The sequence below is a fragment of the Agrilus planipennis genome, unplaced genomic scaffold (genome assembly GCF_000699045.2).
Source record: "Agrilus planipennis isolate EAB-ADULT unplaced genomic scaffold, Apla_2.0 scaffold152, whole genome shotgun sequence".
Lineage (NCBI taxonomy): Eukaryota > Metazoa > Arthropoda > Insecta > Coleoptera > Buprestidae > Agrilus > Agrilus planipennis.
Genome location: NW_020439047.1, coordinates 392,594 through 419,651, shown reverse-complemented (window position 1 = coordinate 419,651; position 27,058 = coordinate 392,594). Strand labels below are relative to the sequence as shown.

Sequence of the window (27,058 nt, the reverse complement as noted above, 5' to 3'; positions counted from 1 at the left end):
CTACTTCTACTACCTTTAACAACCTTGGTTTATCAGAAAGCCTCTTGCCAATCCTGACCCATGTAGCTACTGCTGATTTTGGCACCTACATACTGATACTCCATTTTTTAACATTTGCTAAGTCACTTTGTTGGAAGTCCTCAACGACGACAGAAGGATCACTTTCATTTATACCTTTCCAAATCATGTTCTTTGCCCTGCTGAGTCTATACCTAATTTCTGATATTGTGTCCTCTTGCAACTTATCTAACTTAACCTGCATAGCATCCAATCTTGATGTGTTCTTGTTTCATTTCTTCCCAATATCACTAACCTTCGAATCGACATTCCTGATTAGTTTCTTGGTTGCCTCAGAGTCTTCTTTGATCTTTGCCCAGAGTTCATCAAGGGATTGAATCTCATAGGAGCCCTCATCAGCCGTTGTCTTACCCTTACCACAACACTTCTTGATTGTACCATTTTTCAGCTTACCAGCTCTATCAGCAGAGGAAGGGTGGTAATGAGCATTACAGCTCTCACACTTAGTCGCCCCATGCTTACTACCCTTCAACGTCCACTAGACGAATTTTCGTTAGTAGATAGAAGCACGTGACTATAGCTTAGCTTTCAAAAACACCACCGTACCACAAAACAAGGGATAACAAACCGCAAACTTATTAACAAAATCCCATTGCAGTGGTTCACACGCTTGTTTAAATAGTTTTGACAATTAATAAACTTCAACAATTAATAATAAACAAGCTCATTGAGCAAACAAGCAACAGTGCGACTGATTGCGATGCGTGCGACGATTTTTTTTTTGTTAAGTACACTTATTTTTTTAATTTCTCTGAATTAACTCAGTCAGAAAAAATTGCAAGAGAAATATTATAAAATGAGATTTTTAGTGACATAACTTCGATTTTAACTTTATTGATATAACCTCGTTTATTTTATTCTTAATCAAACATTTATTTTTTCCGGTAGCTTTATGCTTACTATGTCAATCCTGATTGTACCTTATGTAGAATGTTTGATTCGATCTGCTTATCTATTTATTTTTAAAACTATAAATTTTAGAGGCACCAATCTCCAATTTTAACGGTATACGTGATGATGGATTCAAGCCGAGTGATATCGAGTGATCAAAATGACATCGTGAACATTTGGTTGGCTGACAATGGTCAATTACTGCAATCATATAGTAGGCCTAGTTTATTAACTAGAGTAACGAATAACATGAAATACGTGGTAAGTAACTCTCCATTAATATAGTAAGTAATACTTACCTCAGTAGTTGACACTAAAATCATTTTTAACATTTAAGCTAAGCACAAACTGCGACAATTCGTTAAAAATATGGTCAATAGTAAGAGACGAAGAAAAATATACAGTCAGTCATTCAGAAGCTATAACATGTTTTGTACTGTCCATGGACTCTCAATTTGTGATAACAGGATCTAAAGACATGTCTCTAAAAGTTTGGCAAGTTGCAGGGGGAAAGCTATCACAGGTATCGATAATACGCATCTGTATTGGTTTAACTTATTACCTGCAATTGAATATTTTAGGTTCTTATTGGTCATACAGACGCTGTAACATGTGTAGCGGTTTCAGTTTCTAATAAAACACAAGTTATATCAGGGTCCAAAGACGCAGTATTAATAGTATGGGACATTAACACTGGAGCTGATTTGCACGTCCTGTCTGCACATTTGAATGCTATAACCTGCGTTAAACTGTCTGGAGATGGAACCATTGCTGTTTCCGGTAAAAATTCTGATAACTGTAGTACACGCTGTCAGCACGTGAATATTGATCACATAACTCACCAAAAAGTCACCAGCTAATAAAATAGTTAAACATATATATGGCAGCGTACATTAAGACGTGCCTTTTTCTTGAACAGTCTCGTTAGAGGTTCTGAGCTAAAAAATTTTCCTCATTAAAAAAAAATATGTACACAAAACAAAACAAACTACTGAGATACTTTGAATATTTGTAGCATTAATTCGATGTGTTAGTGAATTAATTTTTGAATTAATTTTACCCATTACATATAACCTCAAATTAATGAGGAAAAATTGTTACTGCTGTCACTCTTTTGCCGGAAATCAAAGCCGGGTCCTTGGTTTTACGCACCTGTACTCTACTAAGCTACAAGGAGGTGACAGCGCAACACCGACGATACGTACCTTAGAGTATAGGTCGCAGAATCGTGCAACTAATGAATAATCATTATTATAAATGAGATGCTTTGAATTTTTCTTCATTAATTTGAGGTTATCTGTAGTGGTTAAAATTAATTCACTAATACGAAACAAACTGCTTTGGGTTTTTCACAATTATGCTTATTAGAGAAATTCTAACAATTTTTTCGACGTTTCGGTCATTGTCAGGGAAAACATACGGAACTTTGACAAAGATCTATTAGGGACCATTCAGGGAAAGAGCCTCTTTACCTATTTTCTGATGAGTACTATCCCGATTTATTACCCTCACAAAATAAATATAATTTATTGGTATATTACCCTAATACAGATAGAGTGACATATTTACATATGGATACCACTTCACTTTAATGTAAAAAATAACGGCAAATACAGACTGTCTGAAGCTGCCTTAAATAGAATTGCTTTTTCATTTGAACGCATCGACTTCTGCACTGTATAGTCGAACTGAGTAAATTTGGTGGTGACGATGCGTTTAGTGTAGAGACAGATTGACTCAATTATACAAACCTGATTTGCCTACTAATTCGGCATATTTTATAAACGTGTGTCTACATTTTCACAGATTCCTAAAGACTGTGGATGTGGCTCATAGCATAGCATTCTAATTAAGTCAAAAAACTAACGAAAAAAAACATTGAAGATTCATCTACATATCAGTATATCGAATTGCGAATATTTTTATGTATGCCTACATACCGCGTAAGGACATTTTTCGGAGAATAAAAAGCTCCTGTTACATATTCTGAGGAATATCCGAGGATATACTGTATCTACTTCTAAGTTTGGCTTTTTTTGGTTTTCTGCAACTATTTTTGAAAGCACCAATCGCCACTGCAGTAACTGACAGATCTAAACAATTGTGAAAACCCAATGTAGTTTGTTTTCTTTTATGCACTATAATGTTTCACAATCAATACATTGCAAAATCCATTGATTCCGTATAACAAAATATGTGTTAACCACAAACCTGTCGCAAACCCGTGTCGACTTTTTCATTTAATTAGCATAAAGAGATGTCCATCCTTTATATCAATCAGTTTTTCTCGGTCTGAATAAAAAATTGGTTCCTCAGTATTTATACAAATTAGATAACTCTAAAAAAATATCAAATCAGTATTGGCGATTCAATTGTTTAACAATTGCAGTCCTTAGACGAATTTTAAGTGTTCATGATACTTGAAACTTTTCTGGCATACCATTATTACCGCATTATTGATTAATTAATAGCTTTATTAAACATGTAGCAATGAGGTTATCTGGCACTTGTTTAACTAATGGTCGTTATAAGATTATTTGATAAACTTCATCATCCTAAATGAATGGGTTAAACTATTTATTTAGGTATATATATAAAAATTTAAATGTTTCTCTAGTCNTTTGAGCTTTCTGTATGCAATAATAAAATTTATAACATTTATGACTTTCATTAACCGTTTTATTAACATTAATGCGTGCCTTAGTGTCTACTTATTTTTGGGGTCTTAAACGAAATAATCATCTGTATTAATAACATAATACAGATATAAAAATAACTCGTGGTCGTTATAAGATTATTTGATAAACTTCATCATCCTAAATGAATGGGTTAAACTATTTATTTAGGTATATATATAAAAATTTAAATGTTTCTCTAGTCAACGAAATTTCTAGGGAATGTTAATTAAGTTATTCAAAACAGGAAAAAGAAAGCTGTCATTCAGTGTTTACCTACTACGATGATAAAACATGAATTTTTAAAATTGCAAAAAAACAATGGTATATTGAACTATCGGTCAAGAATTTTTTACAAATTTACTATTATTTAAAAAAAAATACCTAAGGAAAAGTTCAGAAATGGTTGCGTAATTTGAGGGACAGAATAGCCCTGATGATTGCCAAACTCCGCCGCGCACATGGTTCGTGAAAAAGATCAGTTAACATAGTCTATAGATGGCAAACAGGAACTATTGATTTAGGAGAAGTTTTTTTGCGATTTTAAAAATATTTTAACGAAAACTCAACGACATCTAACGTTGCCACCTATTTTATTCCATTCACAAGTTTTAAAACTCTATTCCCTAATACTACTTCCACCGACGAGCTAATCATACCGAAATTGCCACCAACTCCTCAAGTATTACCTTCACATTATGTTTACAAAGAATATTTTGAAAGGAAATACATTTTCTACAAAAAGGCTTTCATGAAAATGTTATGAGAGAATGAGACATCGATAAGTTACCTATTTCATACGCCATGTACAGGTATTTTTAGTAGTGTTTGTATCCACGTTCCGATATGCACTGTTTTTTTTTAACATTAAATCTGCACGTTTTTCCATGGTTTCGCCAGGTAGCAATACCTATGCTTGCAAGGTGACTTACTGACTAAAAAGTAATTATTAGCATCTGACCGTTGAATATAAAAGTACTTACTTCATATTTTTACTAAACTAAACATTAACAAACAAATTTTGATAAGTTTTAACAGCAATGACAAAAAAAATTTGTAAAATGAATGGTCTATTGGAAATCGCGAATTATAGATAGGACCTCAGAAAAATAAGCTGTGCACATGATTTTCTTTAACAAAAAAAGAAATGTGCGTAAAATCTTTTGCTGAGAAAGTTAAAAATCACAATCTCTAAATTTTTCACTTGCATTCCCAATCATTCTGCGTTTTATATATAGAATACAACTAAAGTATTCAACAGAAATTTATTTTACAAGGCATTATTCTTTATCACGTTATTTGAAAGACATTAATTTCAATAAATACCTTCATAAAAATATATTTATCTAGTGAACTGTTTATTGGCCTATCAATAACATATTTTCATTCCAGGTTCAGAAGATGAAAGTATGATAATATGGGATGTTGTAAGGGGTCTTCAACTGACCTCTCTTCAGGTGCATCACCCAATTGTAGGACTGGAACCAACTTCAGACTTTTCCCGTATATTCCTTTTACTAAAAGATACTCAGTACACGCCTATAGTTTGTCTTCATAATACTCCTGCTAAATATGTTAAATTGCCAACGTATTGTGCACCAGATAAGGATATTATTGAAAGTAAAGTGTTACCAAACTTTCACTTTCCACTTTACTGCACTGTACATTTGTTTAAGATCCAAAACCGTTACCCAAGAGACAAATGAGAAGACTGCTGAAAAAGGAGGTGTCCTTAGATACATATACATGGCAAAAGAAATACGCGCATTTGACATCTAACCTTGTCATTCCAGCCGTTGATGAGAGATTTAAAAGAAGATTTTCGGTCTCCGCCAGTATGGAAGAAATATCCAAAATACCACAAAATAAGGACTCGCAGGTAAATATAAGGAACAAGCATGTAAATTGTTTCGCAATTGTCATTAAAAAATTTCAATTTCATATTAAAGCACTTCTATTCTACAGAGATTAATCACTAAAAACAACCATATCGTTGAAAAGAAAAATATTTTTACCATCAACCATTCGTTAAAAATGACTCTGAAAATCGGAAAATTCTCGAGATTCTCGAGATGACTCCTCAGAAACGTAGCGGGATGTTTAGTTTGCGTCTTGCATATGTATATCTGTGATTTATTTATTTAGCAGTTTATTCCATCACAATTTTTTGAAATGTGACGAATAAAATTTAACTTTGGTTTGTCATAATTGACTCGCGTAATTTGATTGAAATAAGTATATGTATTTATGATGCTCAAACATGAAAATTGGAGAGTGATTAGCAAGAACTACGTGAACAGGGAACAATGTTCATTAACTGCAGCGGCACGCATAACGACTACTGTTGTCAGGGAGAAGAAAAGAGGCTCAATAGTATCTACATAAACGTACCTCGCGCTCTCTCGAAGCGTTTTGAATTTGAATTTGAAGAGCATTGTTAAAATCTGTTCATCCATTCAGAAGAAGCTACAGACAAACAAAGACTTCAGACTTATAACACCCCCATTTTGAGTTGGGGTTAAAAATAGGAAGATTAAGTTATTGGCCAAACATTTGACAAAACCACAACAACTAAATTTAGCTTCATATCCTTGATTCATATGGAAACTCACATGTAGTGGTATCTAAAAATTCAGAACCAACAATTTAATCTTAATTTATTATATGTAACGTATTATTAAGAATACATTGGTCGATGAGTGTCGAAAAAACTAAGATATGCTTACACTTACAGTTTTTCTATGCAATTCAGAATTATCAAGTTACTAGCACTAACAATTACACCAAAAATAAAGAACCAGTGCAAAATTTTACTCACACAAAAACAAGTAATGTTTGACGAACTATCCTGATTCTGCTTATAGCAAAAATACCTAGTTATAATTTATAAATTAGTTTAATTTCAGAAACAGAATTGAAAGTTTCAATATATATGATAATGGTGTGTCTTGAAATTTTCTAATAAACATGTCCCTGATTATGTGTATATAAGTACAACGGGAAACTATTATTTATTCCAAATAAAACGGTAGGTTCCTGTTGTACGTTAAAAAATATAAATGTCAAAATTTTCTACCGTAAGTTTAGTATTTAATCCTCTTGGGTAGACTCAACAATTTTTAAAAACAGTTTACTTCAACAGGAATCAAACCTTCCAAACAAGCAAGGCTCGTTAGCACAGTCTCAACATTTTGATCAATTAGAAGCTCTGTGGAATAAAAGATCTCCACCCAGAAGACGTCTTCATCAGGTAACTATTTGTAACAAATTGGTAATTTATTACTGTGCATATTTTCTGAAATACTAAATAGATAAAAAGATACTTATTGGATATAACTCATCAAAAACATTTGTATATTCTTTATGTTGAAAAATTATTAAAATACAATGGATAAATGTTTTGTTTTTCTTTGTTTCATATATTTTAAAGAAAAATTGAACAAATGTCTTTATAAAATTTCACACATCTACCTTAAGCAGATATTCTTTTATAAAAAAAAGCCTGACCATAAAGTGACAAATTATCTTATTACGTTTCAGTCACTTTCGAAGCAGTCATCCTTAGCCCAGTCCCAAATAGATTCATCTGATGAAGAAAGAGAACTAGAAGATGTATGTTAAAAATATAATATGTGGAATATCGTTTAGCAATTGTCGTTCACATTTCTTCATGTTAGGATGTCTACTGAATAGTTCTACTGCTAGAACAAACTACCTTCCTATTGACTATCAATATTATTTTTCTTTATCCAGAAAAATGTCTATTGAAGAAATACATGTTGAACGTTAAAATAGTAAGATAATGTTTAAAATAATTAATCTTAAATTAAACTTTAATGCCGAAAATGATCTCTATTTACAAAATCTATAAAAGATGTCTATATTTTTATTAATCTTCTATATTTTGATACCCTTTCTATTCTATAGTAATGTATTTCTGGATAAACATTTACTTATATATACTTTTCTACAATCTTAAAACATTCAATAATATGCAATTAATTGCTGATATATTTCGTTGTTATGCACAATTTTATGTAGTTTTAACATATCGATGAAATGTACCTAACCCACCCTGATCTTTCCATGAGTACTTAAGAAAGTCTTTTAAGTACCTACTTAAAACAGGAATAATGATGCAATGATGTATACTACAAAACCACGTAGAACTCTGTATTCTTCAATAAAACAAACATATCTTGCAATTTTCGTTTTATTATATGCAGTCCGTCTAAATTTGGTCGGTGGGTACCACTGTCAATTGTGCATTTCACAGATGCAACTTAAAAAAACTTTTGACCCAAATAATACAATATTTAACCGAAAAGTGCATTTTTTGATCATTTTGTCTAAGGCTAACTGACAGATTGACGAACAAACATACGGGAGCATCATTATGTGGTGACTAATTTAGAAATTTCCATTTTTCACTTAGTAGTAACTTTATTGTAAATCTTAAGCTAATTTAACATTCTAACGCCAATAATATAAAACAATAACCCTAACCTTTTCAGATTAAAAGTCTTGGTAAATACCATTCCAAAATTTTATATCCAGCGATTTCTATACCTGCCTCATTCCACGTACTTATACTCAACTTATTTTCATTTCCTTTCTCGCAATAATAACTTCTTCTGCTCGCCCCATATCCATACTACCTCATCTATTATTATCTTCTTGTAGATTCAGAACCTTAACTGTCTTATCCACATTTTTTTTCTTCTCCTCTTTTATCATTTATTCCAACATCTTCTGTATTCTTCTCTATTTCATAGTCATATAATCTCTTATATAAACTTCCGTCACTCTCAATCTTCTACATTTTCTAATCATTTGCATCTTTTCTTCTCACTCTTCCATTTTTTGCTCCATATACTTTTTATTTAACTTTCCGTACTTCCTTTAGTTCCACCTTCCATCCCATCTTCTCTTTTATAATTTTTTCCGGCTCCCTCTTCTCGTTGTTCTCTAACCCTATTCCAAAAAGTATCAGATTTAGTTTATTCTTTTTTCTTATTTCCTTTTCCAGTTCCATTTCAGTTCTCGTTATTGTTTTCTTTAGTTTCTCTGCTTGTTTCTTCGCACGCTTTTCTATCTCCAGCTCCTCCAGTATCATTTCCTTCACTTCTCCTTTTAAGTTGTTCTGTCCTGGTTTAAACAATTTTTTACCGCTTTCTTCATTAAGTATATTTATCTTTCTTCCAGTTCCAGTAATTTTCTGTTTGTCTCTTTCTCCAACTCTTTCACCTTTACCTTTATACTTTTATTTTTTTCCTGAAATTTATCTAGGTTTTCTTTTGTTTTTCATGATTTTCTTTCCATTTATTCCTGATTCTCTTCTTTTTTATTTTTTCTAGTATTTTTTTTAAATTCCTTGTTTTCTTGCTCCAGGCTGCACGCTTTTCTTTTTTTGTTTTCATCCTCCTGTCTTCCGTTGTTCAACCAACTTTTTATCACTACTTTTCCTTCTTTACTTTTACTATTTCACGTTACAATAACGAACCACGTCCACACTTATTCACGACCTTACGACTTCTAAAAACTTTGCACATTATCAAAATTATAAACTATCAACCAAGAAGCTGAATAACATAGGAAAATATGGTTTTGAACATACATTCATAATTTAAAAGGGATTTCAGGTTTTTATCTAAAAAAAATTGTCAATTGAAATTTAATTAAAATCCTATATTTTGTAAATATACTAAACATGCGTTTAAATTTCCACACACTTTTATAACATAGATACCTAATATATTGCAGCATGAACAACATTTGAAATAGAAAAATTTGTATTCGAATGAATTGTAGGTACCATCTTAGTTATAAATGAAAGCATAATAACTGTATTATTATGCTTTCATTTATAAGTGGCACAATATTAATTATTAATTCACTCTATTCCAAGAAAACCTTAAATTTTGATGCGTTAAAGTATATCTAACTATAATATGTCTATAAATTGTTTCTATAACAAAAAGTAATTACTCCATAAACGAACGATTTGCTTTCTTTTCAAGCTTATTAATCATATCATTATTTTAATCGTGGAGCAAATACTACAGTTTACCTAAAACAAAAATAATTGATCTATATATCCTTAATAAACGATTTTGATAAAAAAAATTAATTAAAACTCTAAATTGTCGGCAAACGCACGCTTCTCATGAAATTCCCATTTCCCACGAAGGAACGGTTTTCATGCATCCACATGTTACTTATTGTTTTAAGAATAACGTACCACAAATAGAAATTTTTAAAACAGAAATTTAAATAATACTACAAATTTTAAAATGAAGAACTTTATCTTTGTTGGCTTATTTTGATTTTCATAAAACTGCACAAAAATGTAAATAGGTATTTATCAATTTTGGTTGTTAAGTATTAATGAAGTCCTATTTAATTTTTTGAATTTAAATGTATTAAAAGTTCAATCTTAGAGTATTTCAAATAACTTGTTGTTGTAAACAATAATTAATAATATTTTAAAAGCTTTCATTCAAGGAAGTACTTAAAATTAAAAAAAAAATAATAATTTTGGGGTGGTAATCTAAGTATATAACTGTTTAGATCCCGAAAAGGCTTGACCTGCGTTACACTTTAAAAACTTATACGTAGAATAACGTTTTCCTAATCTTATTTAATTTAAATTTAATTTTAATACTCGGTAGCATACATAAAAGTCAATGTTTCCCTTGATAGATTAATCCAGATAGGAGAGAAGTGTGCAGGATTATTATAGGACATTAAATTTCTTACAAAAAGGTTCAGAAAAGCACATAAAACAAGTAAAACTATGAGTTTAAACAATAGAACACATTAAGTTTGACGCTCGGTTTCTGACTATCCCACAGTCGCGAGCCCTAGTGAATTCAATGACAATTACCTATAATAATAAGGAGTGTGCACTAATCAGCAAGTTCATACCTAATCTAGATTCAAAAAAGTTAGTCGTAATAAAGAAGGCATCCGGACGTTTGGTTTCGTCATTTTCAAGACAATACAGAAAATGAAAGTGAAGAGAAGATAAAATTATAAAAAACTGATAGACGTAATTCTACGTCTTCGGTCGAGGTGCAGCCCTAAATGTTATTATTGTCTTTGTTTTTTATTCCGTGCATGTAAGAATTTTAGAATACGTTTCACGAAAAGCCCAATTATTCTTTACTTGTTAGTACACATTCAATAAAAACTGTTTTCAAAAACGCATTTTTATATATAATATGATTTTTACAAACAAAACAAGGTTTACAAAGGAAAAAGGAAAATAATTGAAATTCATTTTTTTATGGTGCAATATCCACGAATAAATTCCAATATCGAATCAACCCTTATGTGTATTACACCCTCCATTCAAGTGTGTCAAACGGGTTGTCTAAAGTTCATATAATAATTTCATTCTAGTCAAAATAAAGATTTCGAAAATGAAAACAGATTTGTATAAAAGATACATAAGTTTTCTTTCTTTAACATTATTGTGTCTAGCAATTAACACAACTGTTTGTTTTAATACTCATATAACTTTTAATCAAAAATATATAAATGAAATAATCTTTAAGTCAATTAACTCGAAAAAAAATCATTAGTCGATTATTCAGAGATTTACTCATTACATTAAAAACTCATAACTACTGACTTGAACTAATAGAAGAAAGTGAAATTAAAACTTTAAATTGCTTAAGTTTTCACGGTCTGAGTTTCCATTTCTATGTAAGGCTTCCTAGATTTACCCTAGACATCATTAACTGCTGAAGATTGCGCAAATAGGGGAATAAGTTATTACTTATGTATATATACCATACTTGCATACAAAAATCACGACCAATAAATTAACAACAGCATAAATAACATTATCTAATTGTAAGTATTAAAGTTATAAATCGGTACCTACAGAGTTTTCTGAGTGACATAATACTGTAGTAATTCCAAAATACTGCTACTAATTAAAAAAAAAAATGCAAACTAGAAATGGTAAAAAAAAAGGTAATAGGTACACAGGGGTGTAGCTGGACGGTGGTGACGTCGGCGACCGCCGACAGCCTCACGCCTTAAGGGATATCGTAAAAAAACACCCATCTGTCTACGATTATTTAATCGTAGGAGTCAGTAGCATTTACCCAGAGTCGTTAGTGTTGTAAACAGTCACGAGGCTCCCCAGCTGAAGAACTAGTATCCAAACGAGAAAATATAAGGGATTTCCAGACACGTTTGGTTCTGCTTATGAACCTTATCGTAACACATTGTGGAGTTCAATTTATCGTATTAGAACTTTTCCTAGCCGAGACGTAAAAAGGATCTCAAAGCGTTCACATATAGTTTACCCACGCCGTTGGTAATATATATGTCTAATTAAACATATTAAATGATAGACCTGATTTGTTTAGTTCAATAAAACACTGGCTAAGTAAATATCAAAATTCCATGGAGAAACGATTACAATTCTAAAGGGCGTTTCGATGCCCAAGTTGTCATTCTTAGTTAAAGACCAGTGACAGAAAAGGTGTACCCATTTTTTTTATGCAAGAAATAAATTAAATTAAAAACAACATATACCTATATAATATTAGTAAAGTACAGTTAATACCTAGTAGAAACATACTTAAGATTCATTGTAGAAGTGTAGTTAAAAATACCCTGTATATGTGGCCATAATTCTTAGCAGAAAGACGGTAATTAATTAAATGCATGACAGAGTTACATACGTATGTATGTAAGTGGTTAAGTCGTTCAGACATGCGCCTAAAAAGGTTGATAGTTATCTTTTTTTTTTTCCCAGTGACATGAAATGCGGTGATGTCGGACATTGTTTCTGCACATATTTGTTACCTTTTAGTGTTCTATTTTTAATACACATGATTAGACAACAAACATAGCGACTGCGTTACGAAGCTACTGTTTGTTGTGCACGAAAAAACTATAGCTGAGTTAAATATATACATACTACCCTTCAGTAGTTGGACCCTTCCATTTATATTTTAGTACTACGTTGCCTTAGGCTGGCATTTTTTCTAAGTGAATTTAGTTGATCGAAATTAGTGAGTGCTAAAAGTGTGTGCGTGTTTTAATTTTTTTTTGCTTTCTACACACTGTTACAGCTATTCAATTCATGCGTTTCGAAGAAGTTTTATAAATCGGAAGAATCTAGGAATTAATTCACTATGATACACTCTCTGTGGTAAGATGATTTTTACGTAGGTGTTTGAGATGAACTGTTGTCTTATATCATAATATTAAATATTGCTAACCGACTAATGAATAGATAGCTATTACAAGTTTTTATTTAATGCTGTTGTATTTTGAGCTTTCTGTATGCAATAATAAAATTTATAACATTTATGACTTTCATTAACCGTTTTATTAACATTAATGCGTGCCTTAGTGTCTACTTATTTTTGGGGTCTTAAACGAAATAATCATCTGTATTAATAACATAATACAGATATAAAAATAACTCGGTTTGTGGTTGTAATGCTCGACTCGTGAAAACATGTGGGCCAAACGCGTTTTAAATTTGTTTAATGATTAAGCACAGACCAATTGGAGTTCTCTTTAAACCGCTTCGGCGATTTTCCAGAGGTAAAAAATTCAGTTCGAAGAAGCGTATAGCGGTAGCCTATTTGTTTCACCAGATGGCGACACCAGGAAACGTTCAACACACACCGCCGTCGCGACGCTAAGCGCCGGCGAATTGTTAGTCGAAACTATGCGTTTGATGTTTCAAAACACGGGCTTCTCATTCGCGAATCCCGTCACGGTGTAAACAGACCTCTGCTTTTATTGTGTTCACGACATTAACCAAGTGTCCTGTGATGTCAGTGGTCCAGCAGCTATGGAGAGAAACTCTTACTTAAACTTTTTAAGAATAAAACAGATTTTGACGAAATATTATGGAACAAACAGTTTTATATCCCGGTAAGCAACTCATCTTTTACAATTTCCGTCAGCTGATTCGACTTCGTCACGAATACGAACTGAACTGCCTTTTTATAATAAACTTGTTTAAGACGTTTTTAAATGTTTGTCTTTTTATTTCGTTATTTTTAATATTTAGACAGTTTGATGTATCCGCTTCGTCACATGTTCCTTCCCAATGTTTCCAAGAAATAATTTCATTCGACTGCCTTGAGACAGCTTCTAATGTGAGGACGTTCCTTTATTTTTTTGAGCAATTTGGATAAATAGGAAAATCGCTTAAGATTATACCACGCCCTGCTACGATCGATATTGGCGGTATATATGATATTACTTGGCTTTTTAAAAAGATTTTCTTTTATTTTTATCGTCACAAACTGCTCGCCATATATATTAAGTATATAAATTTAGCAAAAACCTAACGGTGACCCTAAGATTGTGAAAAGTATGTCAATAACCTTATTTGCAGCGTGCAGCGGAGATAGGGTTGTACCCTGCCTCGCATTTATCTCTCTGGTAATAAACAAATGCTAAACACCCAAAAATAGTAATGCTGAATTAACACTTGCAAATATGAAATTATTACATTATAGACAATCAAGCACGTTAATTCAATTTTTAATCGGTTTTATTAAATAACTACTTTCATCTCTTGCGGAACTCTGGCGTCAGTTCATAATTCCGCCCGCTTAAAACAATGTAATATTCCTAATTGGAGGAAATCGGCTATTAAAGCATTTCTTAAATACTTAAAGAATATTACCGTTATTAATATTACTGTAACAATGACTTCAATAATACTACCATGGCTTTTTAATACGTAATTTTGTGAATTTAGTATAAAAATGTGTTATTACAATAAATATATTAATGAACGTCGTACAATCATATTACGAACGATATGTATAGAAAAAGGTCGTTTTGTAATAATGGCACAAGAAGGTTTTTTAATTCATGAATGCAGTGACCTTATTTATTACTTATGTATACTCAACTTGCATCTTATTCTGGGTTTTGCACAGTATGATTTATCCAATAGTTGATCTGTTTGTTTTGTTTGAACAAATCCGCATGAAATAAGTTACATAATAAAAAAGTCCACGTGCGTATACAATTTTAAATCAAAGATACCTTTTTAAATTAGAAGCCTAGAAAAATTGTATATTTACACATGAGTTAAAGCGAGATGTACGTAACAAAACAAAACACTAAAAATAATAATTTCATCCTCGATTCACGTTTTTGGCAACATTTCCGAACCAGTTACTCAGATCAAGGAATGAACAATTTACCTCAAATAAAATACACCCAATACTAGAATTTACTACAACTATTATATATGTAGGTATAGACAACAAAAGATGAACAAATTATACGTAAACGTTTTACAAATTGCACAATTTAAATTAGTAGAGTATTTCAAAATAATGTATCCATTTAGCAACTTTAGCATCTACCTACCTTTGAATTCTCTGCGATACAGAATTTAGTTACGTACCTATTATTTTTAAACTACCGAATAATCTCTGAGTAATACTTAAGGTATTTTGAAATTTTCTTGACTACGCTATTTCATAATTAGTAAAAACTGCACTTATTGCGAATAAAAAAGATATTTTCCAGAACAAACTTGCATAACCTAAAAGTTGATTTAATAAGTTAAGTACTACCTACTCCACAACGAAACTAATAAACGTCTAATTTTAATTGTTTCTGTTCGAAATGTTTAATTTAGAAACTATTAATGTGAATAGTTCTCAAAATACTCATAAACTGGTTGAGACCTTCATCTTTAAAAGTCAATCCAATTTGTAACAAATGAAATTAATCAGGAAATCCTCGCAAATCGTACAACTGAATCAGAGACAATATCAGGATTATACATAAACGTAGTGTGTTCAGTACATACAATTTTGGAGTTTAGAGCGTGTAGAGAAAATATTGTCATTTCCTTTTTCCGCGTCATAGGAAATCGGCACTGCCTGCTATTGACAAAAAAAAGAAGTAAACAATTACCACTACACCGTTTTATCGTTTGTTAAATTGATACAATTCTTTGATCCGATTACTTACATGCCATTTTATAAATGAACATTTCTGTGCAGATTACTATTAGCGTGTCCGTTTGTTTCCATTTCCTACCACTATTTGCGCAGGCGCATCTTCCAACGTTCACAACTAATTTTAGAAAAATACGCACGCGCAAATATAAGTAAAAAAGATGAGAACTATTGATAGATTTTCTTGTAGATTTAAATGTGAAGTATGGCGATATCATCCAAGACTGTGGTGAAATATTATTGTTTTTTAAAAACGGTCTTTCTTCGTATAACGTAACCATCTCTTAACAAACACTAAAACCATTAATGGGACTTTCGCTGCTGTAACGAACAACTTTTTAGGAATTAAGATGGTAAGATCACAATCAGGACCGGCTCAGGATGCACCATTCTTGTAAACTAACAACAAATGCATAAAAGATCTCGATCGATATTTATCGAACTTTTGAAAAGCAAATTGATATAATATCGAGCCGCAGGCACTACATCGCCATCTACTGATATTCACTGTTAACTGTGCTATTTCGTATGTTTGACGAGGACCTTATTTATGTTCTTTATTATATTTTTAGAGTTTATGTAAATTGGGTATTTCTAAGTACAATTAGATAAATAATAAAGCAGTAAACGTTACATTATTGTGCAAATTAGTTTTCTTGATTAGCATATCGCATGATGTACACATAGGGATGGGCAAAATTGGTCTTGTCTTGCAGTCTTGGCTTTGGTCTTGGTCTTGCGAAAAAGAAAGACTAAGACGGAGACCAAAACTGACTTTACACTGGCAATACCAAGACCAAACGAACATGACCAAGATTAAAACCAAGACCAAATATGCAAGACCAAGACGAAATGCTCAAGACTAAACGAAAAATTATTTGAATAATGTGTCGGCTGTATGATTGTTATGTATAAACTCGTGGGCAACAATAAAAAAATTGTGGTTCATTGATTTATTACCGCAATTAAAGCAAATAAATAAAATAACATAGCGATANTTATAGATAGAAGTGAACCAATCGTATACATGAATACCAATTTTATTTAATTAAGATAAGATAAACACAGTAACTTATCTAAAGTGAAATGTAGCAATAAATGCCAAAATATAAACTTATTAAATCAGTTAAAATTGAATAAGATAAACGTGGATATGTGAAATCCCGAGCTGGCTTAAAAAAAACACTCCAATTCGAAATGTAACTAGGTACATCGGAATTTTCATTTTTCACAAATTATTCTCGTAATTACTGCTGACACTGCATTTTATTCTGTATTAACTACGTGCATTTTACCTACATTGTCATGGTAGAATTGAACAATTTGCTTCTTGTCATTAAAAAGCGCGTATATAAATTGTATACCTACATTCAGAAATGTGCACGTTTTGTGACACTGAATGCGATGAGAAAAAAAAAACATTTTTAAAAGCCATTAGCGAAAGGTTTTCATAATAAAACCAGGTTTGAGTACGATGTATTTATTGAAATAGTCGATGGAAACCAGTCAGGCGCCAAAATTACCTGTGTACATTTTAACGTTGTGAGAAAAAATCAATTCAGTTTTGCTCAGCTATTCATGTTCGCAGGTAGACCAAATTGTATGTTAATAGGTATCTACCTTTCATTATAACAAGTAGTTTTTAATGGATGTGAGAATCTACTCTTTACGTGGAAAAAAAATCTTAATTTTGTGATAAATATTACCAAAAAAGCGGAACCGTTTCTCACAAATGATCTCGGACGCCTTTTTTCAAAACAAAGTTTCCCTAGGTAACACCACTAGCGGTTTCTGAATTCACTTGGCCGAATGAGAGCTCAAATTCAAATACAACAAGAAATTAACAATATGTTAATATAAAACCAAATCAAGGAAATTTATAGTCCGCGAAAACCAGAAACCCTCCTCTACTTCAAATATTTACAACGAACAACTCAATTCCAGTAATATCACATCAGAAACCATAAATAAGAACTATTTTTTAACCATAAATTCATTATCTCAACTCAGTTGGAAGAGATCTAATCCAATCAACGACCAAAAAAAAATTGTTATAGTTTATAAATAAACAGGTTGACAAGGTTGTAACATATAGACAGACAGAAGGATGGACAGACCGACAAGTGAGCAAACCAAAACTTTAGATTCTTAATTCGCTACTGAGTCTTCGCAGAAATGGAACTAAAGAAAAAATGATTCATAATGGGATATTTTCTTCCATTAAATGAGTCGACAGAGATTGAAAACAGTAAATTAGATTGCCTTAAAATTAATGAAGCTTTTTCTGATGTAATGGTTCCCTATAGACGTTAGAATCTGTTATACAAACCTAGAGTTTCAGATACCTAACATTTCCTGAAGAATCATATATGTATATATGTAGTTACTCATCTCGTATGTGGCCATCCTCCGTTTTCTACCCGTCTAATTCCCCTCTAGGCGCTTCTAATAAAGTTTTGTGACCCGGTCTTCTTCTTCGAACACGGTATGTCCATTTCAAGCTCAAAAACATGGCATGTTGAGTCATACAGGATGCGACTAGTACTATATAGTTTTAACGTTAACCGCTTTCTCGGATTAAGCCGTAAATTTTCCCAAGCATTTCCATTTTCTTGTAAAATAGCACAACCCCCTGAAATGATAACTACTTTCTCGAATATACGCCAATTTTAAATTGAATTGGAGTAACCTTTTCAATTATAAATTAACCATAATGCATTATGGACAAAAATTTCTTTTCCTCTTTTCATACCAATGGTATTCGCTATCAAGAAAAGTATAGCGTACGTAATATTAAAGAGAGTAATAAACAGAATTGTTAATAAAAGAGCAAAATGGATCGATCAAAAATAGGTATTGAAATAAAATCAGAAATTAGTCTACTAACAGGACCGTTACGTATAATGTTGAAATAAAGTTGATGAAACATTGTTTAATAAATAATTTAGATTCGATATCTACTTGTTATTTGTTTTGGCCTTTACCCCTTACATGTACTATCAAATATTATAATGGATTTGAATTAGAATAATAAAAATTGTTCCTACATTAACCTACTTATAATAAGAAAAACTAATTAAGCAACATAATTTGAATTTGAAATTCGTGATGTTCGAATCAGCTGACAAGAAAATGATGAAGATAAATGTAGAAATACAAGTTTCTATTTTTACTTAACAGAATGTCTACATCAAAGTAGGTCAAGTCTAAGAGGCGAAACCGCTAGATGCACTAACTTCTCAAATAAGATATTCCCTTAACAATTTTTTAATTTAGAAAAGCTGGAAGTTCTATATACACAGTAATTTGCGAGGCTAATTTCTGAATTTGAAACTTTCGTTTTGACCTTATAATAATTATTATCCAACCGAACGTTGCAGTTCCAGTTTTAGTTGATGCTTCTCCAGTACCTGAGGCCTGGAACACACGCTTAAATGTCTGTAAGCTAAGCAACTGATAAATTCGAGATATTTGTTCAATCCAATATTGATGAAAAATAAGAATACAAAAGGAAAAAATTACTGTGTCGAAACATACCAAAATGGTCATTTAAATTTGTGTAAATGCTTCTGTCCAGCTGCAGAAATGGCGTATTAAATAAAAAAAAGAAGATATTTTTTTTTTAAATATCTACTAAATAATTGAGGAATTAAAGTGAATTCAGCTTAAATTCGTCTTGTCGGTTTCAAACATTTGTACATATAGTAGAATATTTACAGATTTTACTACATTAGGCTACCCAATGGAGGGCCAAAAAATTTCACACACGGAAATATTACCGAGAAAGCTGTAAAATACTTTAAACGCCTTATTGAAAATCCTGACTTTTTCCTTTCGCCAAGGTCTGCTTTTAGCGTCATATTGCACAGAAAACGTCAAAAACAGATATTCAGGAAATATCTCACAATCGCTGCAGGCACGCAAAAAAATAGTTATAACCAATAATACTCATGAGGAAAAAAAGGTTTTATACATATTTTCTCTAAAATTATCGGGAGAATATCGAAGTTTTTAGACGTAAGCGCCCCTATTAAAAAATTGATTTCTGCACCCGTTTGCACACCACTATGAGAGTACTTAACTTCCCTATTGGAGGCCTAATCCACAGTAGTGCTTCTAATTGATCTTGAGGTGAAAGACTGGTTGGGGGCTTGTTGACTATCAAGTTTTGAACTCGTCCTCTGGTGGAAGTGGTTGTATGTACAAATATTTATCAATTTCTTCGTCAGTATTTTCGTGCAAGGTTGTCCAAGGCAGTAATAACAAGTTCTGTGCCCTTTTGTAAATTTATAGGATATTGTTTTAAAAAGTGTTTGTGGAGAGCAGCATCTTTGGTGGCGGCTACGGGAAACCGACCGTACTTTTTTTTGTATTTGCTGCTAGTGACGCGGATAATCTTATACAAATATTGTCAACGAAGACGACAACGAAAATATTAACGAAGATGCCTCTATTACAGAAGAAACTAATGAACTACCTCCACTGGTTCAGAACTTGATAATCAAGAAGCCGCAACCAGCCTTCAATGCGGAAATATGAATCAGACATTACTGCGGATTAGATTTCCTCAGAGGAGAGACCACTTAAACAATACGTCACTTACTCTAGCTCATGGTGGTATGGAAGCGAGTTCATAAATCTTTTTTTGACGCATGCAAAATAATTGAACTAGAAAATTATTGAAAGGAGGGCACGTGTGTCTAAAAGTCTTGACTTGCAACTATAATTCAGCAAGACTTCATTTTAGAGAATATAGGTATAGAGCCCTTCTTATAGGAAATTTTCTCCTAGATAATAACTGCTTTTAAAGTACCTGCAACGGATTAGTTGTTTTCTAATAACCTGTTTCTGTCATTTTTTGTGTAATATGACGCCGAACTCAGACCTTGCCATAGGAGGAAAACTTAGGATTTCCATTTTGAAGTGAAAACAAAACAATTAAAGCAATTTCCAGAATGGGTCCGATTCCTTGATTACTGGCCTACATGGCAAACTCAGTCTTCCATACGGACACGATCGTTTTAATCTGCATGATGATGATTGAGCACTGCAATTTTGCCGGTCCATCAAAATAGAGCGGTATTAACTGATCGTCCTGCAAATTCCACCCATGTGAAATAGAAGCCTTACACAAAATGACAATATTCGTACAGAACCGAAGGTTTTCGAAAATTCGCTTTAGCTACTATAAATTCAAAAAACTATTAGGTAAATAATAAAACTGTCATTTCATTGCGTAAAATTGCCGTTAGTGAACTACATACTACATTATGATATGATTTTGACTTGCTCGTTATCCCTCTGTTTATTTGATATGTGTATAAATATAAACAACTTATAGATCCCTACTTTACAACTAAAATATTCAGATATAGAACTACCTGAAGTCTTCCAGAATGATCACCCACTTTGTTCTCTCTAAATCCGTTGTATATAACGAAAATATTTTAATTATTGGCCCTAATTTTATTATTAGGAATTAAAAAAAAAGTTTAATAATGACTAATAAAATAGCAGACAGAAGAAGAAATGTAGGAGAGAATGGGACAATGTGAGCCAGTATGCAATCTTTAAATTACGGGCTCTTATTGCCGATCAACCGATGACTGTGGAGGAGTATTTCGTTATTGCATCATTTCTATGTTTACCGTGCAATATTATACATTTATTCAAATAATTTTATTATTTTCAATTTAATTTTTGTTAACAAACGGGGTAATTGGAGCTATAGTGGCAAGTTCTCAATGGGACTGTATTTTTTTGTATGTTACGCTATTTCTTCGCTGATTGTGAACCGATTTCAAATATTCTTTTTTTACATTAAAGTGAATGAAATTTTACCACTACAGATAACCTCAAATTAATGAAGAAAAATTGTTGCTGCTGTCCTGCCTCGTCGGGAATTGAACTCGAGTCGTCGTTGTTGCTAATGTCTCTCACAGCCCAGTGGTAGAGCAATGGTGCAAAAAGCTAGGGACGCCGGTTCGATTTCCGGAGAGGGCGTGGTAGCAGCAACAATTTTTCCTCATTCATTTGAGGTTATTTGTAGTGGTAAAAATTAATGCAAAAATTAATTCATTTTAATGTGCTGAAAAATCCTACGCAAATTTTTCTGAAAATTCTTATTTGAATTTGAATAAAATATCAATCCCTAAAAGTTGGAGAATTCGGAGATGATTCTCATTTTTAAGTTTTTAGTTTAAATTTGTATATATATGTAAGGAAAGTATGAAAGTAAGTGTACATATTTATAAATTATTTTCATGATTCCATGACAAAATATATATTTTAGAATTAACACAAGTGGTCACCTTTTATCGACGTTGTAGTATTTTTTTAACCTGTGTGTTTGCGTGACAAAAGTAATACGGTCGAATAGAGCTGTCCGCATTAGTTTTGATTAATTCTGTATTAGTCGTTATGAAAACACTTTTACTCAATATCTTTAAAGCTCGTAAACGAAAATTAGATTCAATGCGTATTTAAATTGTATGTGTTCGTAATAGTCAATATTATGTCGAAACCGTCAGACGTCGATCGCGACTTCGATCTTACTGGACCTCATCAGCAACCGGAGAATTCGACAGAATTCAGACTAACACTGTCAGATGCCTTTACGCAGCGTATGATGAATTACTACAAATAGTGTACAGATAGCTTTCAGTACACTGTTTGTAGCAATTTATATTCCTGTAATTAAATAAAACTAAGAATTCCCACAAAATAAAGGAAAGAGTCACAGATTAAAGCAACGGTAGATACCGCAAGGTATAAATAAAACTGGTGATATTTATAGTAAATAATATTCTTAGAATCATTACGATATACAGGATATCCCATTTTCAGCACTTTTGAGGGGTATTTCCCTTATTTTTAAAGATAGAGGTTTGCGTTTTTCGAGACAGTCTGCTACTTCTATATAAAATTAAAGATGATTCCATCAGAATCTTCATACCCCTTTTGGTTTTTGAGATGTAAGGTAGAATTGAAAAGTATCACCTTTTAGGCACCAATCTCCCTTCAACAAGGTTGTAACCAAGTATTGCGTAAACCATGTACCGTTTTACTTGAACGCACGTACTCTCTTATTGTGTCAATGGAGTAAGCTACAGCGCGCGTCATCAATTTCCCCGTTTAGTTTTAGACTTATGTGGCAATTCAAATCTTTTAGAGGATCGAATCACCGGCTCCGGATTATTTCAACGATTCGGATCACAATACGGTTTTCGAATCCCAATGAATATTGTGTCTGCGTGGCCAGGTTATATAGCTTCATCTGCATTCAGTAGTATCTAAATCGACTTGGATCTAGAGAAGTCCCAAATAGGAAGCGGAGAACCTTCACATAGATTATATACGATTATTAAATTGCTGCTGCATACAGCGCACTTTGCAGAGGGCTCGAATTTCCAGTTTCTTGCATCGAAGAGAACCGAAAATGTAAGAACTGTTCGCTGCAGGGGTTTGTCACTTTACGATACCGACTGGTGTCTGTGATCCGTCATTCAAAATTTTATAAGCCGCTTCATTTCGCTCTTTTTAAAGAACCTAACCAGTGAACCGGATCAAATCTGATCCAAAATCAGCTGAAATCGTAGACTTAGATAACGGACTGCGCATTCTCTATCTAGCTGTAAGGTAAATACAGGCACAAATGTGTGATAGAGACAAAGAGATCAGTGCGGCCAGTAGTTGTCTTGAAGTTTGATTGATCTGCACCGCAGTCCTGCAGGAGCGAAAGAATAAAGTAAAGAAAGAAGAAGAGATACAGGTATTGGCCGCATGGTCGTTTTTGTTTTTTTAGAGAGTGGTGAATTTCAAGACGATATTGCTCCGCCCATTCTCCATGTAGGCTCGGGTATTATTCGGCAAAATGTAGTGACCTTCAATTCGTCACCAAATAAATTTTTAGGGGTCAACTCATTTTTATTATCATTTTCATTAGAGTCATTATTTATTATTTTTTAATAGTTCTATTAGAATTATTATTTTTTACGGAATTTCATTAAATTTATGTTTACCAGACAATAGAAACCTTATTTCGTCTTACGACTATAAAAACAGTGATTAAATCGTTGGTTTAAATGAACATTAAAACGGGGATACACATCGTCAGTCCGAGTAATAGCATATCTAACGAGCGATCGTATAGATGAATAGTACTGTATATCGTTCTCGATTTTCCGTCCGTTGTTCTAGGGAGTACAAACCCCGCCTGTTGTGCCTACGTCAGGATCGTGATCAACCCTACCAATATACTAATATTCCATGCAATCAAAATGCATGTAATACAATCTCCCTAAGCTCGGTAAAGGTTTTCCTTTAGTGAATAGTTATTTAAGTGCCGCTAATTTTACGGTATTGCATTAAGCTTGAGAAAGTTCTTACAATAGGTATTTCTTAGCAAACTGAATATAAAGCGTGTTAACGAAACGTCGTAAGGTGCTCAGTAGAACATTCAACCTCATGCAGCAATAATACAACTTTAAAGAGTACGAGACGTGATAGAAAAGCGATGAGACTGTTCCCTTCACAACGCTTGTCGGAACGTCAACTGCTAGAACATTTCAATCTAAAGAGTGAGTAAGTGAAGCCATGCTTTCATAGTGCGTTATGAAAGATGGAACAATGAAATTCGAAGCAACAATGTGCCAAACGATGTGTTAAACGTGGATAATCCGGACGTTTAACGTATAAACCTATAGGAACATTTATTATCAACAGTATAACTTTTCGTTAACACCGATTCATCAAAAACCTAAAAGAAAATTCAGTAGTTTTATTACACACTACACGTACATAGTGTCACACCATACTGTCACTCTATCATGGCCCGTGTATTCGTAGCACTGGGTTAATATTTTTAATAGGTACAAACTTCGTGACACGATTGTAATTTTACGTTATTTGTACGGTTTCCATTTCTATTAAGCGACTTCACACATATTAAAATACTGTGAGAGCGGAAAAAAAGTTTTTCACTAAAACCCTTTGATACTTTTTCGGGTTGCTTCACCCTTAATTTGATCAGTAGCCAGCGGCGGTTCTTCCGTAAGGGCTGGAAAGTCACAGAGCACTTTTTCAGTAAAAATACAATTATAAAGTCATTTACTTTCTCACACCTCATGATTGCGTCGCATTCATTATTTGCTGTTCGGAATTTTTCATCAGTGTCTGTAATTTAATAATGTAAAATCGTACGTACTGAAGTGTTGCGTGATGTGACGATGTAAAAAATACTACAATCGTCGGTGTACTGCTGTACCACATAGAAAAACTTCTCGAAGGACCAGTGCACTCGATGGTAAAAAAACACACACAAGAAATAAAAGTAACTACGATATTAAAAATGAAATGAAAATACAGACCACTTCGAATTATTTTATATTAAAAATGCTTCAAGTGCACACTAAATTGAATGTTTATGAAGAACTCGCCTAAATATATGTTACGATGGTAAAATATGTTAAATATGTCTAAATGTTGGCGATGATTGCAATTGATTTGTCGATGAAATGATTGATTATGTTGATTAATGATCTATTGATGATGTTCTGTCTCGAATAATGACAATGTTCTATATATAAATTGCCATCCCTACTATGAAAATGAGCCAGCCGAAACTGGTTCAAGCTGTACAACTATTGTTAGGATGATGAACCTTACCAACCCTGGAAATACCGAATGGTAATGAATTCGGAACAGACAATATATAATGCACGTTTCTTTGGTACCTGCACAACAATAATAATTTGGAAATGTTGCTGAAGGCAGATTCTTGAAATTACAAATAATAATGTTAAACTGATACAATTGATACAAATAAATAAAGAAACAAATGTGCAAATGAACAATATACCTACAAATAAGCAAAGAAAAATATACAAATAAACAAATATACCTACATATATACAAATAAACATATATACCTACAAATAAACAAATGTACAATTATGACTAAGGTATAAAAAATATGTTTCAAACGTGTAAACAATAAGAAAACAGAAATAGTAGGAACATACATTTTATTTCCTAGCAGTTGACAGAACACTTATGATCAATATACACGTACGTTATTAATTAGTGGAAATACTTACATTGTCAAATAAAACAAAAAGATGAGAATATTGATCTATTTGTAAAGCATATTATCTATTGTCCAAGTCATTATTAAGCTAACGTAGTATTTATTACATTAATTCAACGGTGAATGAATGGACAATGGAGGAAGTGCTCCAATATAGGTGCCTGGCATTTCCATTTGTAGTTATATTAGATATTAATTTACTAGACACTAATTGTAAACAGGAATAACTGAACCCCATGTTTTGAAACACGTCGAGCTGAATTTGTTTCTAACCGCATACACGGAAATTGTATAAAGAGTCACATCCCCACGTCCCCACAATTTTGAGTTGATGTATTGCATTTTCATGACAGATCGTCGAAAGCTAAACCGTGGATTAAATGCTGCATTCAGATGAAAATTTTTAAAACCATTCCCATCTAAATTGAATTTTAATCGGTTTTGTAAAATGAAAAGGGGTGATTCTCTGTTATTTAACAGCTTAACGGTTTTTGAAGCATGTATTAAATAAAAACGGCATAACAGGTGAAATCGTTAACATTAGTTCTTTTTTTTGTTTTTAAAATTCGAATGTCTGTAATGTAGGTGCAGTAAAATCTTTAACAGTTCAACAATCTGAAAAATTGCATCCCACGTGTGCAAAGTATATCTTATGCAAAGAAACAGGTATTTATTTTCTTTGTTTCGCAACATCCTTCAATAATTCTATTGAAAAAAATGCGGCTAATATACTGAATAAAATGGACAAATATATAATTCTAAACAAATTACAATTTCTTCGATGTTTAGAATAGTAAGAAAGTAAGGTGGTCATTTTGAATATTTATTGGAGTAGGTTTTTACCGTTTTAAGTACTAAATCGAGTAATTGTTTATGAAATTGTTATATTCAAGCAAACTTTTACACGTTTTAGTTATTTTTTCTTCGTTGAGAATAATTGAGCATCAAAATTATTAAACTGTAAATTTTTCTGTGAACATTAGCATTATTGACTTTAAAACCACAAATATCCCAGTTAGTTGTAGATTTAGGTATAGAGAAAGTTTAATAAGCCTGAAATAACTCTAACAGAGGGATCCTAGTTGACCATCGCGTACATTCCGTTTGAATTTATCAAGACAACTGTAACCCTGGCATTGTTATTTAAAAAAATCGAAAATATATTAGGTACTTTGAATTTCTCTAAAAAAAAAAAAATTTTGGGTGTTTCATTCCCACCAGCCAGTAATGCTGGTGGGCGGGCAGTCCCTCCGGACTACGCCGGAAGGCAGGGCGGAAGGCCCTCTTCAGCCTGCTTTCAGGAATCGTGGGAATGGGTGGGTGGTGGTTCGGGTGAGAAAGATGAGACGGACGAA

General features: G+C 32.5%; 2 protein-coding genes across 2 annotated transcripts in view; both read left to right on the top strand.

Moving 5' to 3' along the window:
* LOC108737958 (NACHT domain- and WD repeat-containing protein 1) overlaps positions 1 to 7,877 on the top strand; it is a 114,598-nt gene extending 106,721 nt beyond the window's left edge. The window contains exons 20-26 of the mRNA XM_025976902.1: positions 1,060 to 1,230; positions 1,307 to 1,492; positions 1,551 to 1,749; positions 5,037 to 5,264; positions 5,321 to 5,523; positions 6,787 to 6,894; positions 7,185 to 7,877. Coding sequence (XP_025832687.1) covers positions 1,060 to 1,230; positions 1,307 to 1,492; positions 1,551 to 1,749; positions 5,037 to 5,264; positions 5,321 to 5,523; positions 6,787 to 6,894; positions 7,185 to 7,265 — 1,176 coding nt within the window. The 3' untranslated portion in view covers positions 7,266 to 7,877. The remainder of the gene's footprint in view (positions 1 to 1,059; positions 1,231 to 1,306; positions 1,493 to 1,550; positions 1,750 to 5,036; positions 5,265 to 5,320; positions 5,524 to 6,786; positions 6,895 to 7,184) is intronic.
* Positions 7,878 to 13,354: 5,477 nt separating this feature from the next.
* The window catches only part of LOC108737961 (voltage-dependent calcium channel type D subunit alpha-1), a 205,991-nt gene continuing 192,287 nt past the window's right edge, over positions 13,355 to 27,058 (top strand). The window contains exon 1 of the mRNA XM_025976903.1: positions 13,355 to 13,556. Coding sequence (XP_025832688.1) covers positions 13,532 to 13,556 — 25 coding nt within the window. The 5' untranslated portion in view covers positions 13,355 to 13,531. The remainder of the gene's footprint in view (positions 13,557 to 27,058) is intronic.